The 17841-nt window shown below is 42.1% G+C and overlaps 1 protein-coding gene across 2 annotated transcripts in view; it reads left to right on the top strand.

Moving 5' to 3' along the window:
* SPOCK2 (SPARC (osteonectin), cwcv and kazal like domains proteoglycan 2) overlaps positions 1 to 17841 on the top strand; it is a 107462-nt gene that overhangs the window by 46916 nt on the left and 42705 nt on the right. Inside the window, exon 2 of one of the 2 annotated variants that reach the window (XM_039324643.1) lies at positions 17601 to 17609. The exons of the other annotated variant lie outside the window; for it this stretch is intronic. Within the exon in view, the coding sequence (XP_039180577.1) occupies positions 17601 to 17609 (9 nt within the window). The remainder of the gene's footprint in view (positions 1 to 17600; positions 17610 to 17841) is intronic. 2 annotated transcript variants of the gene reach the window in all.

Genomic DNA, 17841 nt, shown 5'->3' with positions numbered 1-17841 from the left:
CACCACTGACCTAGAACAATCCGTATTTCTTCTCTCTTTTCCTTCCTCTTCTCCTCCTCTCCCCTCACTGTCTTTCTTCAGCCAGTACAGGCAGAAAGTAGAACAAAGTCTGCTGATGTTTTGCAGCAGACTAGCAAATGTTGATAGCTCTCAATACTTTTCACACCAGCAAGCAAATTGATGGGGGGGGGGGAAGCACAAAAGAAAACACATCTCTCTCTGCTCTGACTTGATTTTTTGCTAATCACTTCTCTCTCACTCTCCATGTCCTTCATCTATAAAGTAAGGGGATAAATTGGGCTGTTTGAGCTGTCCTTTCTATAGGAACAGTTTTGTATTTAAAAGCACTGAGGGTTTTTTCACAGAGAGTTTTAAATTTGGAAAAATAATGCACAACTGTGGCCTCCTGTATAACTTCACCATCCCCTACTATTATTTTGTGGCTGGTATTTTAGCAAAAAGAAAAAAGAACAGTAGATTCTGTCCAAAGTCAACTTCTCAGCTCAATGTTTTTTGATGTGATGGTCATGATGCAGTGCAAGTCCTTCTTCAGATGCTTAAGTGCCATTGTTGGTGCTGTAAACAAATACTGTAACTAAGATCTTTTATCAGTTATAATCTTCTATTATCTTTCCTCAACCCGACACTCTCCAGACTTATTCACATTGGCCAACTCTACAAGCAGTGCAGAAGTATCTGTTTTCTGTTTATCTCAGAGAGCTATAAAATATTAAGGAAGGTTGAGCTGACATCATTCTTCTCCTTTTCGATTCCTTTTTCCTTTCAGCAGAACAGTTTTCAGCGGGTCTTGATACACTCAAACCCATTAGACTTTAAAGGACTTTGAACAGATGTCAGACTTGCTGGAAAACAATTACTGGAATCTCTCCGGTGTTCTGTAGTAGCTGAAAATGTTGTAGACATTAAAAGAACCAAATTGTTTGTCCTTCTCCAAGGTGATGTATCATTGTGAGAAGGTTGCAGTCCAAAAATTGGCTAGATGGCTCAAATCAACATGTTTAAATCATCATCACGGTAGTCTCTTGTTCTGCCTCCTCCACTCTCATATTGATCTCCAGGTTATAGTCCTGCATTGATGCCTCAACTGACTCAGTTCTTCCATTGATGGTCTAGGTTGCCAACCCAGAAAGTCTCACGCTTCATTAGTCTCTTTTCTGACCATGTTCTTTAGGCCTTAGTGCTCACAACTCATGTCTTAGTCCAGACATGTCAAACACAAAGCCCGGGGGCCGAATGAGGCTCGCAAAGTGGTTTTATGTGGCCCGCGAAGCCATCCTGGAAACAGTGAGGGAACGGCCTCCACTGCCTTAGCCCTGGCCCAGGCTGGCCGGGAGCCAATGTACAATTTTGTGGTGGCCATCTATGCTGAAACACATTCAGTCTTAGCTCCACAAGGCCGTCTAGAAACAGCGAGGACCCAGCCCCTGCCGTGTCAGCCCCACCCCTGGGTGCATGCTGGGGAGGTGTCACCCTCTATGAGGAATGAAGAAATGGACCATACCTTGGCACTTGCCCCGGTTCTACCCCCTTCTGCCAGAGACCCTCAGATCTGTCCCACTCCTGCCCAGGCCCCCACAGGCACCCTTGACGCGAACGATGTAGAGCTGGCCATACCCACCCAGTAGGCCACACTCACTCCATCCACGCCCACCCAGTAGGCCACACACACCCTGCCCACACACACCCCACCCCCCCGAGGGCAACCGCAATGCTGATGCGGCCCCCAATGAAATTGAGTTTGACACCCTGCTTTAGTTACTCAATATATTTTTAAATCAAACCAGATTTCTCTCTAACCAGCTTCCTCAACTCCCTCTTTGTTGCCCCCCCCATATTTCTCTTATTAAAGTTCCACATCATCTCTATAGCATCCTTCCCTTCCTGGGTGTTCTCCAGATGTCCCAAAATTTTCAGCAACGGTGATGTTGGGTGGGGATTTTGGGGAATTTAAATACACACACCGAGAGCATCCAGGTTGGTGTGTGTGTTTGTGTGTGGTCTTATGGCACTCATTTCTCCTTCCATTCTAGCATGTTGTTGGGATAGATGTCTAGGTTGTATTTAGCAGAATGAGCAGGAGAGTTCCTGATGGAACATAAGTCTGAATCCCCACCCTTGAAATAAACATAGCAATACACATTATCAGCTAAGTAGACTTCCTTCTTCTTTCCCTCCTTCTTCCAAATCCCTATTTAGTCCCAAATGTAAATTTTCTAAAGTGCGCTAGCCTCTAACAATAAGTAGGCTGACATTTCTTCAGAATCAACTCTTTGGGGGACAGAGTCAATGATTTAGGTATGGGGATCCCATGTTGCAATGGCTTTATTATTTATTTCTATATAAAAACTGAGAAGAAAGAAAGAATACAGGCAGGGTGTGGGCAATCTCATAGACAAGTCCCAATGAAAAATCCTTTGGGAAAGGAATTTTAAAATAACAAAGGCCGTGACTTACAAAGAAAACCTATACAAAATGTTCTACAGATGGCACTTAACACCTGTGAGGTTAGCGAAAATGTTTAAAAATAGTCTAGCAATTGTTGGAAATGTAGACAAAAAACAGGCACATACTATCATCTTTGGTGAAATGCCCTAAAGCCAAAAGATTCTGGTCAAGAATACATATATGGTTAGAGAAAACGACTAAAAAACACATAGATTTTAAGCCAGAATTATTTTTGTTAGGGATTATTGTAGGAAATTATGAGGAGGAATAATGAGAAGGAATTATGAGAAGGACGAGGGGGAACATGATAGCAGTGTTCCAATATCTCAGGGGCTGCCACAAAGAAGAGGGAATCAAGCTATTTTCCAAAGCGCCTGAAGGCAGGACAAGAAGCAATGGGTGGAAATTAACCAAAGAGAGAAGCAACCTAGAACTAAGGAGAAACTTCCTGACAGTTAGAACAATTAACCAGTGGAACAACCTGCCTTCAGAAGCGGTGAATGCTCCAACACTGGAAGTTTTTAAGAAGAGACTGGACAGCCATTTGTCCAAAATGGTATAGGGTTTCCTGCCTGAGCAGGGGGTTGGACTAGTTGACCTCCAAGGCCCCTTCCAACTTTACTACTACTACTACTACTACTACTACTACTACTACTACTACTACTACTACTACTACTACTACTATTACTACTACTACTACTATTATTATTTATTATTATTATTATTATTATTATTATTATTATTATTATTATTATTATTATATTTAATGTTACGTGTGTTAACTGCAGCAAGAATTGTATTTGCCCAACATTGGAAAGATGAAGAATTACCAGCAGAGGAAGAGATAATTAAGAAAATTTTAGATTGTGCAGAAATGGACAGACTGATACTGAAAATGAAAGAGAAAGAAAATTTAGAATACTTTAAAACATGGGATACATTTTATCAATGGCTAGAAAAACAAGGTAGAGAGAAAGGAGTTTATCATGTATTAGTAAACTAAACATTGGAATAAAATATTAAGGATTTGAGACTATAAAAATTAATAAAATATTGAACAACAACAACAAAAAATCCCTGTACTGACTTGAAGTTGCTGGTTTTAATTCCAAGTCAGAATCTCTGTCTACCGTTCCGGTTCTTGCTTCTGCAGTGTTTTCCTTTTCCACAGTTGCTTTGTCTTTAAACTCCATTTCTTGAAGGATGCTCAAAACAGACATGCATTCTTTTGGATGAAGTGAAGATGCAGAACACCCTTCACTGGGTAGAGAGAAAAAATGCTCTGCTTTCCACACAGGGCTATAAGATACAACATGCATGTGGGTTTCCTATGAAATCTGGTGCTTGTTGTAGGACAGATAAGCATCAAATGCATGATGACCCCAAACGAACTAACTGTAGAATGAAGGCTTCTTCGTTGAAGGTAATAGACCAGTGATGGCGAACCTTTTAGAGACCGAGTGCCCAAACCACAACCCAAAACCCGCTTATTTATCGCAAAGTGCCAGGGCCGCATCACATTGTTGTGCCCTTGAGGGGGGGCACAGGGACATGGCCCACTGGGTGGGCGTGGCTGCGGTTGCCACAGCAGGCTGGTTGGGCATGGCTGGGGTGGGCATGGAGGGGATGCCTGTGGGGGCCGGGCAGGGTTGGGGGAGATCCAGGGGGTCTCTGGCGGGTAGGGCGGTGGGCAGGAGGCCCAGCATAGATGGGGGAGGCACGCAATCCTAGCTGGGACTGGGGGGCCATGGCACCAATGGGGATCTGGCTTTCCCTGCTCGGGGTGGCCTTTGGTTTGCTGGGTGTGGGCGTGCTCTACCACCTCTACTTGAGCTTGCTAGTTGGCCGCTTTGCCTTCTTTGTGCTGGGTGGGGCTGTTGTTCCGGGCGGCGGCAGTGGCATAATGGACCTGCATGCACTGATGGCTCTGATACAAGTGCATAGGTTTGCCACCACTGTAATAGACTGTAACCAACTTGTATTGGTGTAGTGTGGGCTGGTGTGTGTGTGTGTGTGTGTGTGTGTAAGTTTTATTCACACCGGAACACAGGAAACTGCTGCAGTCAGTCCTTGACCTATGACCAAAATTGAGCTCCAAATTTCCATCGCTAAGCAAGGCAGTTGTTAAGTGAATTTGGCTCAATGTTATGACTTTTTTTGCCACACTTGTTAAAATTAATCAGTGCAGTTGTTAAGTAACTGTGTGATTATTAAGCAAACCTGGCTTCCCTCATTGACTTTGCTTGTTCAGAAGCCGGCTGAGAAGGTTACAAATGGTGATCCTGTAACTCCCGGGGATTGTGCAACTACCATAGAAACATGCTAGTTTGCCAAGTGCCTGAATTCTGATCACGTGACCACGGGGATGTTGCAACAGTCTTAAGTGTGAAAGCCAGCCACAAATCACTTTTTCAGTGCCTTGTAACTTCAAAGTCGCTAAACGAATGGTTGTGAGTCAGGAACGACCATAGTGCAAAATCAAATTATCCAGCTATCTAATCTATGGATGAGGAGGGATTGACCACATTTTGCTTCCAAGTACTTTTGAGGCCCTGAATTTGCAAGAGTTGACAGTACTCAAGTTGGCACAATGAACTGGCAATTTCCGAATGTCATCTGCTCTGCTGAAATCATGTGTTCCCCATAGGGAGTCACAAAGTGACTTTCATAAGCAAGACAAGAGGAGCTAACCTTCCTCTTTGCACCACATGGATAAAAAATGTATGTCTGCGTTTAAAGATGTATGTTTATAAATGCTTATGGGTTTGAGGCTGGATGGGGGGAAAGTTATATCCATGGAGGTGCATCTCATAACTCACTAACCCAGGGGTAGGCAACCTTGGCTCTTTTATGACTCGTGGACTTCAACTCCCAGAATTCCTGAGGCTATGCTGCCTCAGGAATTCTGGGAGTTGAAGTCCATGAGTCATAAAAGAGCCAAGGTTGCCTACCCCTGCACTAACCCTAAGCTCTCAGAGATCCACAAAACAAGCTACCTATTGGTCATCAAAATCTATCCTCTGACTAATGATTGGCTGTCTGGATTCTTAGATGAGAAAGGATTTTGCATTTGTTCTTATCAGATCTGGTTATCTGCAGAACTCTGAGACAGAACGTGGATTCTCAGCATCCATAATAGTTCATAAAGGCTCCTTACTATGTCTCAAACGTAACTAGTTGTCTGTGAAAAGGATCTATTGTTTTGCTTTGGGTCCCTCTTGTTCCCCTTGTTAAACATTTATTTGAAAAATCTGCCCATGTCCCCACAAAACGGAGAACATACCAGAGTTTTCCAGCTAATTTCTAGTGACCTGAAAAAAAGCTGAATAGGGTCAGGCCTAGATAATACTTGAAGAGCAGGCTGCAGTTGTTGGCTAGAATTGGGATTTAAAATACATCTTGGAAGAACCAGTGGCAAACTATTTCTTTAATGTTCTTGAAAAACTGGGTGCATGCCTTTACTAGGGATGGTACTGACTTTGAAATAGTAGTCATTCTAATGTCAGACAATAGGTTTCATCATAATGAGCATGCAATTAATTGACGAAACATCAGAGTATGCACAGTATAGAGATGGCTGCCAGGTCACTTGTTTTCCCGTGGTTCTTCTCCCCAGGTAAGAACAATGATGTAGAGTTGAATTCTTCTGGGGACACCCAAGAAATGGGAATCTTAGGTTAATGGTGGAGCACGTGCTTAGAAATCATTTGATTCAATCTCTCTACCTGTTCAGGTTAAAAGGAATAAGGAAACAGGGGTTGGTGAAGTTGAGAGAGTAGGCAACGCAAGATGGAGGAATAGTTCTACTGCTATAGTATGGTCAGAGCACAATAAAGAAGAAATCTCCATCTTGTGAATTCACAAGAAGGCTATATTGTACTCACTGAATCAAAGCTCTTTTTTAAAAGAATAGCATTCCTCGGTTCTTTTAAACTATCATTATGAGTTGTTGTTGTTGTTGTTTCTCTCTTCTCTGTGTCTGTAGAAAAAATGGATGTGAATGTTCTCCTGATTGTTGTGCTCTGTTAGTCTATTGCTCAACCTTCCATTCAAAAATGTTGATTTGACCCAGTGCATTGAGGTGGACTGGAGATGGTTGCCCCTGTTGCAAATGGTGAATTGGGACAGACAGTAGCAAATCAACTTCTGCATTTTAATTCCCAAATGTTTTCATGGGGAAGGAGGGTTTATCATTAGTGATAGTTGGAAGCTTTTTCCTCTTTTCTTTTTGAATCCTGTAAAGGCTCCTGATATGGTTGGTGGAGTAACAAAGCTTCAGTTACAGTTATCTCTGCATTTATCCATCCATCCATTTATCCATCCATCCATCCATTTATCCATCCATCCATCCATCCATTGATCCATCCATCCATCCATTGATCCATCCATTTATCCATCCATCCATCCATTTATCCATCCATCCATCCACTGATCCATCCATCCATCCGCTGATCCATCCATCCATCCATGAAAATGGCAATAAGAAACACACTCAACTTACCGCTGCAAAAACCCCTGCCTCTGAAATGCATTCAGGAGTTCTTTTGCTGGACAGCTCCATAGGGATAACTTGTTGGATTCTTTAACAGCTGAAGATTTTGAATATTATTTCAATATTAGGCGAGTCTTAAGACATGCATTTAATATTACTTCTCATACAAAAATGTCTTCAGTGCAAGGCCCAAAATCCTGAAAAGGGGGGAAAAATGGACATAGTTAATGTGGCAGAAAGAGAAACCCTCAGACATGATTGGAGAGGAAAGGAGCCAAAGTATTTTTAATTTGATTTCATATATTCATGTACACATACTTTACATTAATGAATATATGAAATGAAATCAAATTTAGGGTTCCATAGAATCACAGATTATGACAGTTGGATGGGATATTAGAGATCATCTAGTCATGTGCAGGAATCTGCTACTGAAGCACCCCTGACCAGGTGCTATCCTCAAACTTCAGGCAAAGGAAAGTACAACACACACACACACGCACAATCTGCTATGTGTTATGTAACTTAAACCCATTGTTTTTTTGTGCTGTTTTCTGGAACAATGTTGGGCAATTTTGCCCATGTTCAAGTATCCTTCAAATACTTGAAAACACAAGGACAAAGTGGCCTACCAGAAAATATACATCCTTGTTTTAGCTAGTTCTGAAGACATGTTTATAAGAAAGTCAGTTTTTATTGCTGTAGAACAGTGGTTCTCAACCTGTGGGTCGGGACCCCATTTGGGGTCGAACGACCATTTCACGGGGGTCGCCAACCCACGCTGTCCGCCATTTTTTTCCCTTTTTCCTAGCTGTTCTACTCCCTCTTATTGGTGGCCACACCCACTTGGGGGTCACCACAACATGGGGAACTGTATTATGGGGTCACAGCATTAGAAAGGTTGAGAACCACTGCTGTAGAATGTTTGAAAAACTTTCTGATTTAAATCTTGGGTGCTGCCTTCATAACCTTTCTTTGCCATTAAAAGGGAATCCTTGAAGTGTACTTATAAAGAAATCACAGTTCGAAGGAATCCTGTTTATTTTTAACCACAATATTAATTCATTTCCTCAACAGCTATTTGTATTTTAATCCCCAGTATTAACTTTAGTTCCTGCGTTGACTAGAAGCTATGAAATCAACATATCTGGAGGACATTATATTGGAAAATGAGATAGCATTAATGAGCTGTAGCATGTTGGTGTATGTTTGAGGAAAGGAAAGATTTACTAATGGGAAGAGATTGCAGGGATTATCAGCCTTACAAAGGTTCATTTTTATGCTTCTTTATAACAAAGTCATGCTGAGCAGTGAATTTTTTTTAAGACTCTCTCCTGGAGGGTTGAAGGAAGATACCAATTAGCATTTCAAGTAGTCATTAATAAATAACCAGCCTGAGAGATGGCTCCCAGACTTTTCATGTTGAGGTTTATTTCCTTCTTGTGTGTAAAGTCATGCCTTTGAAAAACCATCATATAGAACAGAGTTTCCCAAACTTGACAATTTTAAGGCATGTGGACTTCAACTCCCAGAATTCCACAGCCAGCAATGCTGGCTGTGGAATTCTGGGAGTTGAAGTCCACATGCCTTAAAATTGTCAAGTTTGGGAAACACTGATATAGAAGGCTCATCGCTCCTGAACCAATCTTCTACAACAGTATGTGGTAGAACAGCAATGAGTCTTGACGTGACTGATGATATGATAATTCCACAAGTTACGATGGTCATATGGTCTACTCTGAGGACCTGGAACCTGTCACCATTCATCCTTCTTCCTTTTCATGCTACTTTCTAGATAGAATTTTGATCGTCAATTTCATCTTTTTGCTTCTTGGGATGACACATTTTCTCTCTGGACGTTGGTTAATTGCCTTTTATTTGAAAGCATTTGCCTGAAGGGAGAAACTGACTGGCCCTCTTTTTAGGACGATCTGGTCCTCAAGTTAGCCATAAAGTGATGGAAATGTGCTGAAGCTCATTATAGATTACAAAACACATCCATCCCTAACTTGGTATCATTTAGAGGTGTTGAAACTTCATCTCTGCCTTGGCAACTCTAAGATGTGTGGACTTCAATTCCCAGAATTCCCCAACCAGCTGGCTTAGGGACTAGAGCTGCATCCTCATTATTAAGATCAAAAAGGCTGCTAAAAACCAAATTTATTTAAGCAGGTATATGCAAAGTGATAAGCAGATAGGACTGGGAATTAGTACTTTAAAAGTTTGTGGCCCTATTTATATATACAGATAGTCCTCAACCTACCATTACAATTGAGACTGCAATTTCAGTCACTTAGCAATGCAGTTGTGAAGGAAGTCATCCTATGACTGGACCCTATTCAACTAATATGTTTACCATGGTCATTAAGCAAATCATATCATTATTAAGTAAATCCAACCCCCTCAATTGACTTTACATCTTGGAAGCCAGCTGAGATCACACATCATGTAACCACAAGATGCTGCAACTGCCATGAACATGAGCTGGTTGCCAAGCACCCGAATTGCAATCAGATGACTGCAGAGATGTTATGATGGTCATAACTTTTAGGATGGGTCATAAGTCACTTGTTTGAAGCCATTGTAACTTTGGACCATCATTAAACAAATGGCTGTAAGTCAAGGACTACCCGTGGAAGTGCTACCACAGCTGAAGTGCTATTTTGAGAATACCATGGTTGCTGCAGAGGATAGTTCTGCCATTACATTCAGAGTAGATCCTTTGGAAAGTCTTGAGGGAGATCTGTTTCAAAGTTGAGTTGCTTGATATATGGCTGGCAGGGCATGAACCATCATTTGAGCTCCCCACATACTCTTTGCCCATCAGGAAGACTTCTCTTCAGTAGGGCAGGAAGAGTCTCTCTCAATAGTTTGACTTCCCAAGGGAGCTGCTGTCCCAGGTGACCTCCCATCCAGAATGAGAATGACAGAAGTAAAAAGTGCTGACCGGAAAGGTTTGCTTCATGAAAGTAAATACTATAAAAAGAAGCTCCTTTCCCTGTTTGGATCTTGGATTAGCGCATAATAGAATTCTTCTAGAAATGGAAATAGCCTAATTACATATTGCTCAGTAGCCACATCTGAATATCTTTCTCAGTTTAGAAACTATGGCTTCTAAAGCTCAGTTGATTGTGGGTATTTCTTTTGTCATCTTTTTTTCTTATATCCTTCTTTTAATCTGAGAGCTCAGGGCAGTTTATGCATCAGTCTTCATAATATTCACCTTGTAAGATGAGCTGGCTGAGAACAGCAGATGTTGGCAATCCTCTTTAGAAACTCAGCCTCTCATTTAATAACAAACTAACCAAAGACGTTCCAGAGACTTAGCACAACTAGCTTGGTTGTTCTGTTGCAGATAAGAAAGAAATCATGTGCAGAAGATTTTCCTGCTGCAGGACACAACAATACATTGAGCTTGAGAGTTGGAAACTTCTGTTCCATATTTACATGGAATTGTGTCTGGCCTGAGAACATCAGTTCCTACCTCATCGGTTGTAGACCTTACACAACATCATTGGCACCAGTCTCTCAGTGAGTTCTTGGTCAAGTCCATAGTCAAATCTAATAGCATATTCTCGGAGTTTCATTTCACTGGTTGTGTGGTGGTTTCTGTCGTGATTCCTCGCCAGCCAGTGGAACCAGCAGCTGAGTCTGAGGACTCAGATGAGGAGGAGAGGCCTGGAGGGACATTAGAGTCAGAGGAAGGCTCTGGGGAGCATCAAGACTCACAGTCAGACGAGGAGCCTGGCCCCTCTACTCACACTTGGGCAGAGTCACAGCTGTTTGGGGAGCCTGAGTTGGATGGCGATGAGGAACAGCTGGGGCCAATCCTGGATATGCGGATGCACAGAGAGGAAAGGCAAATGAGACAGAGGAAGGCAGTGGGGTGGCTCCAGAGGCAAAGGAAAAGTCATTAAGAAGCCACACCCTGGCTGCACTATAAAGGGGGGAGGTGTGGGAGGTGCTGGTTGCTGAAGGCAACTGTTCATGCTGAGAATTGTGTTTTTGTGGATTGTGTTGCTTGCCTCTGAAGTCTTAGACATTGAGTCAGGTGTGTAAAAATAAAAGGGGTTTGTTTTTTCTTGCGGGTCCTACCTGGTTCCATGAAGAGGGGTTTCTTCTCATGAGTAAAGCAGTTGAGCAAGTACTGACGTAGGCTGGGACAGAACAGTTTCAAGACTTTATTAAACAGAAAAAAGCTTGTGTATCTTATGTGAGCTTCCCTAACATACCCATTTTCTTAAACTCAGGCCTATGCATTGTGTGCAAACAATTTCCTTAATATTTATTTTACTTATTAAGCAAATTTACATGGCCAGATTTCAATGAGTTTCCATGGTGGTGCAATGGTTAGAATGCAATATTGCAGGCAAACTCTGCCCACAGCCTGGAGTTCAATCCTAACAAGGCTCAAGGTTGACTTAGCCTTCCATCCTTCCAAGATCAGTAAAATGAAGGCCCAGATTGTTGGGGCAATATGCAAATATTGCTTCTACATTGTAAACCATCCAGAAGGCGCTGTAAAATGCTACAGTGCAGGATACCGTCCATCTCATTCACTCATTCCTGGCTAATGCTTAGAAAGAATGCCCTTTTACCTGCACAACTGAATTCATTTCCCATTAAAAATAATGCAGCTGAGATATGACTTGCAATAATAATCTCCATGTTATCTGAGATTCAGCCAGTTTTCAAGTCTTCTGCAGAATCCAAATCTCTTTCCTAACCTGAAACAAGCATGCTTTAAGGAGTCTTGTGTTTGTGAGTGATATCATTTCCACCTAAGCCCCCAAAGCAGTGGCTCTCAACCTTTCTAATGCCGCGACCCCATAATACAGTTCCCCATGTTGTGGTGACCCCCAACCACTTATACATCACCGGGTGCCAGGGGCGTGGCCAAAGAAAAGGGGGAAAAAATGGCAAACAGCCTTGTTTGGCGACCCCCGTGAAATGGTCGTTCGACCCCAAATGGGGTCCCGACCCACAGGTTGAGAACCACTGCCCCAAAGGGAGGTTACAGCTTTCATCTTTTCACCTGGTGGCTTTGGAGTGGGTGAATATAAGAGCAACAGCTGTTTCAGACATTCAGTTATCCCAAGGGGCATCATGAATTGAGGACTACATTTATAAATTCATCTCTTTAACATTAGGTCATTTTAGTGACAGATTTGTCCTGCCAATTTTTTTCATTTTTACTTGATCGTGCATCTTGGAGAAGGAGAGGGCTTCAGACAAGCTATACTAGCATTGGACAACCTAATATTGAGCAGGGGCTAAAGGACACTCCATCTCTTGCTGCCATGCCTTTGGGTTTGGAGTTGGCATGCAAAGAGGTTCTATGAATATAGAGATATTTCTACAAAGAGTTGCCTCCTAGAAAGTGGATCCACTATGTAGTTTAGAAGTGAAAGGCAAAAGTATTTATGATACTGCCATTGCAAGTGGCCTGCCTAAATCATGTTTTCTTCTTCCTTTAATCTACAGTCCACATTTCTTCCAGCGTACAGAACTTGCATCCTCTCTAAACCATTATTGAATGCTTCTGTTTAAAATGGCCTAACAAGACTGCCATTCTTGGGTTATCACTGGAATTTGGATAACATGCTCTGTGGAATGCAGTTTGCAGTTCCTATCACTAAGACCTTTCTGTTTTTCTCAGCCCTGTTTTTGCATCAAAACAAATAGGATAAGGTTAGCATCTGTTATATGGGAAATCACATTATGTCAACAGCAAAGCAAAGCAAATATGTAGCTTTGCCAACAATTGCCTCTTGGGTTCCTCTTTTTCCATAGCTTCTTGACATTCTGCAGCCACCCAACTTGATTAAAATCTAAATAAATAAATAAAAATAAATACAAATTTATTTTTATTTCCTCTGCATTCTTTAAACAATCTGTGTGGAATTGGAACAATCAGCATGTATGCAATATTGTGTTAACAGTGATATTCTAGAGAGAAAGATTAAGCAAGAGAGTATCAAGATTGCCCAAGAGTAGCAGATGCATAGATAGATTGACGCATCCTCCAATCACCTCAAATTTGTCTTCAGGTTTACTTTTTTCCCTAAGGGTATTTTTGATCCCTGCTTTTGAAAGCAGTACCCCAATGACAGGTGGCTACCATCCCCAATGTGAAGCTTCATTTGTTCACTTGGCAGAGCTGCAGCGGAGTGGCAGTGTGCCAGCTCTGACAATGCAGCATTTCCTGTTGGGCTGACATGGGATGGAGAGACAGACAGAGAGAGAGAGAGAGAGAGAGAGAGAGAATAGGGTTTGTATGCTCACTTTGGGTTGGTGTTATTGAAAATGCGCTCAGCGGGAGCTCAGCAGTCTGAAAGATTCGAGCATGCCATGCAAGAGAGAATAAACTTGTTTTGTTTTCTGGCCTTCAAATTGGCAAGCCCAGAAAAAGCTGGGAGGGCAGATAGGGACTCCCAATGCATCTGAATTTGAATTGTGCTGTAGTGTGGCTTCTTCCAGTTGCAAGGATCCCTTGTCTCAGAGTTTGGGAATTTCAGCTGGGCTGGAGGCTATGCAGAGGATGGAGAGGCAGCCATGGCATTTTAAAAGAAGAACAATGGGAGAAGAGCTTTTACAGGAGTGAGCCAGGGAGATAAATGGCTTGGCTAGAACAGTCCTTCTCAGAGTGGAAATGAAAGAGGCAATGATGTCTCTGTTGAAATGAATGCTTGCTGGCTGAAAATACAGCCCTGAGAAATACTGAGAAAAATATGAACCTTGCTGGAATGGAGGATCACTGTTCTTGATTTGATGTCCATGTCCAATTAGGCCCTTCTGTTTCCTCTGAGACAAACTTGGTTGATCTCACAGTTTGGCCATTTTATTGGGTTGCAATTTTCTTAGGTTCCTGAAGGCCCAAATAGCATTGCAGGTAAGTGATAGACGCAGTGTTTCTCAACCTTGACAATTTTAAGGCATGTGGACTTCAACTCCCAGAATTCCACAGCCAGCAATGCTGGCTGTGGAATTCTGGGAGTTGAAGTCCACATGCCTTAAAATTGTCAAGGTTGAGAAACACTGCATAGACGAACTTGTTCTGAGGGAAGATTTTTTTTTTTTACAGGGGTAAAATTTTTGGATTCAGTTCCTGGCTTTTGTAGTTGCAAAAGGAAAAGATTTTTAAAACTTTGAACATTCAGGCACAGCAGAGGTAAAAGCATCCCACAGAATGATTAATTTGTGGAATTGGCTTTTGGTTGTAATAATGGGCTTATCTATATGTCTAAATCTGCTCTTTCAACTCCATGAAAATCACTTCAGGTGAAATGGTAACTCTGATGGTACCTTGTCTTCTAAGGCAGGGGTCACCAACCTGTGGTCCGTGGCCCACTACCGGGCTGTGGACTGTTGGCCAATGGGCCGCGTGAGTGGCTGGCCAGTGCATGTCCGTGTGTGCGCTCGCATGCCCCGACTTGTGATAGTGTCACGGTGTTGCATGGGTGCTAGCAATGCCATGAGCGTCTGGTGGGCTCTAGCATTGCCACAAGCGCGTGCCCCGCTCATGCTAGGGTCATGGCATCATGCCGGCGCTATTGTTGCTGCAAGCACAACATGCCCACTTGTGATAGCATTGCGGCATTGCGCACTAAGGTCACCCGAGCATTGTGCGGGCGCTCGTGGCCCCATTTGTGTCATGCACACAATTATGGCCCCATTTGTGCACGTGCAGTCCTGTTCGGCATGCATGTGCTCGCATACGTAAAGGCACCTCCACCTTTGGAGAATGAGAAGTTCTCCAAAATTCTCTCATCCTTTGAAATATTTTTAAAGCAAATCTCTTAGATAAAGAGAACATAGAATAACAGAGTTGGAAGGGTCCTTGGAGGTCTTCCAGTTCAACCCCCTGCTTGAGCAGGAGACCCTATACCATTTCAGACAAGTGGTTATCCAATCTCTTCTTAAAAACCTCCAGTGATGGAGCGCTCACAACTTCTGATGGCAAGCTGGTCAATTGTTCTCACTGTTAACAAAATTTCTCCTTACTGTAATTCTAGGTTGCTTCTTTCCTTGGTTAGTTTCCATCCATTGTTTCTAGTCTTGCCTTCTGGTGCTTTGGAAAATAGGTTGACCCACTCATTTTTTGTGGTAGCCCCTCAAATATGATATTGCTATCATTACAGAAACTTGGTGGGATGAAACCCACAAATGGAATACATAGCTAGAGGGATTTAAATTGTTTAAAAGAAACAGACCAAATAAAAGAGGAGGTGGATTTGCACTATATATAAGAACTAACTACATCTCTACAGAAATAGAGCACAACAATGATTAAAAACTATCTTGAATGCATTTGGGTCAATATAAAAAGGGGGGAAATGACATTGCCATAGGTGTATACTACAGGCCACCCAACCAAACAGAGGAAATAGATGAACTTTTTGCTAGTCAGTTAACTAAGCTATGTAGGAAGCACATCACAATAGTAATGGGGGACTTTAACTACTCTGACATCAACTGGGAAACCAACTCTGCACCAAGTAGAAGATCAAACAAGTTCCTGACAAACCTGGCAGACAATGTTGTCTCCCAAAAAGTAGAGAAGGGAACTAAGGGATCAGCCATATTGGACCGAAGGCAAGACAAGAAGCAATGGATGGAAACTGATCAAGGAGAGAAGCAATCTAGAACTAAGGAGAAATTTCCTGACAGTTAGAACAATTAATCTGTGGAACGGCTTGCCTCCAGAAACTGTGAATGCTCCAACAATGAAAGTTTTTAAGAAGAGACTGGACAGCCATTTGTCCGAAATGGTATGGGGTTTCCTGCCTGAGCAGGAGGTTGGACTAGAAGACCTCCATATTTAACAGAATTAAATATTGGGACACTGCTATCATGTCTCCCTAGTCCTTCTTTTCACTAGAGTAAACATACCCAATCCATAAGTTTTAGCCTCCAGAAATGAGGACCTTCTCTGGTAAGTACTAGTAAGTCCAAAAGGTTTGCATACAGTAATGGGATTCAAATATGTGAACAACCGGTTCTCTGTGTGGATGCCACTTCCAGAAGTCCATTCTGGCCCTGGGCAACAAAAAATTAGTTACTGGTTCTGCCGAAGTGGTGCGAAGCGGCTGAATCCCACCACTGCTTGCACAGCCATGCATTGTGGTTCCAGAGTGGCAACAGGACGCTCATGAAATGCTCACTAGCTGGGCAGAGCATCATTGTTCCCTGTAACCCCTCCTCCTGCAAGGCTGATCTTGCTGTAGCCTAATAGCTATTCTTTTTTAACTGACTTTTCCTAAATGCTCCTAATAGCATTGTAGATATGAATTCCTATGGAAGGATAAAGGAGGGAGTGTGACTGGAGTGGATACAGATAGTCCTTGAGGTATGGCCATAGTTGAGCCTGGCAATTTTAATTATACATTGTGATTATCATAAAGTGGATCACCACATGACCAGACCTGATTTTATGACTTTTTTTGCAGTGGTCATTAAACGAAAACTATAGCGCAGGGGTAGGCAACCTGGGCTCTTTTATGACTCGTGGACTTCAACTCCCAGAATTCCTGAGCCAGGCGTTTTTTTTGCCAGAAATTGGAAGTAGATATTGCTTTGTTGCAAATTGTGGTCATGTGACTGTCAGGCACTGGAAATGGTCATAAATTGAGCCAGTTGCCAAGTGCCCAAAAATGCGATCGCATGAGTGCTAGGAGACCAATGTCGAACTTCAAAACTGGTTTATAAATAGCTTGGGGAGGGTCTGTTGGAACTTCAAATGGTTTCTAAGCAACCAGTTGTAAATCGATAACTACCTGAAGATAGAAATAATACTAAAGAAATATATATCCATTATCTTTGATATCTGGATATAGTTGGCTGAAAAGCTTACTGGGAAAAAATGATTATCTGGATATAGTTGGCTGAAAAACTTACTGGGAAAAAAAGGATGAATCATATTCCTCCATACATAATTACTTATATAGGTACAGTCTCTCCAGAGATTATGGAATCCATACATTGCAATTCCATGTCTGTTTCCTCATGCAGTACAACAAACTTGTATTATAATGAGTAACTACCAACAAGTGGACTTACTCACGTCCCTGCTTCAGTTTTATTTGCAGAGGAAAAGGAGGATATAAGCAAGTGTACACATTGCTGGGCCTGTCAGGGTATGAAATATGTTGTGCAATTCCAAAAGAGCCTGCTGGGACTCCATACTTCATGCCCCAAAGGCAGGAGAAAACCTCTGGAGGAAATTGTTGCTGCTGAACAAATGTCCTGTTTTGATTAATACTCCTTTCGACTCCAAGACCCCATTGCTGTTCTTACAAATGGCTTAATGCATTTCAGCTGGACAAACAAATCAAAGCAAACATTTATTTATTTATTTCAATTTATACAGCCGTCCATCTCAAATTTATGACTCCGGGTGGCCCCATAAAATGACCCCAGAAGAATGGTTAATAAAGCATCATTTATGGAGAATGAATTCTGATGGTAATAGAAAGTTATGTAATAGAAAAAAACAATTGGTTACCCTGCCCTGCTGATATGCATTTTAACCACTTTGTACTTGCTTTTTCGTGCACAGAGAGTCTGTTTTTTGTTTTGGTTTTTTTACTTCTCTTTTTCTCTCTCTTTCTGCTGTCCTTCTGCTGCGGTCTGAATTTTCCAGGAGGTGGAGGTCAGTATAGATTTTTTTTTAAAAAAATCTACTTTTCATTTCATCAGTCCTGTGCCATCTTCCTTTGTCTTCTCTAACACAGTGCTTTGGACTGAGCTGCTTTTAAAGGCCATTCTGACTGGTGGAACATGGTTCATGAAAAATGGGCCAGATCTTCCCGGCTATTATGGATTGCCTATAAATTCTGATAAAAACGCAAATTGCTAAAAGTCTATGTGCCATCTCCAAATCA

The sequence above is a fragment of the Crotalus tigris genome, unplaced genomic scaffold (genome assembly GCF_016545835.1).
Source record: "Crotalus tigris isolate CLP2741 ecotype Arizona unplaced genomic scaffold, ASM1654583v1 scf7180000024304.1987388, whole genome shotgun sequence".
Classification (NCBI taxonomy): Eukaryota; Metazoa; Chordata; class Lepidosauria; order Squamata; family Viperidae; genus Crotalus; species Crotalus tigris.
The sequence above is the reverse complement of the archived record's forward strand: the minus strand, read 5'-3'. Positions and strand labels throughout refer to the sequence as shown.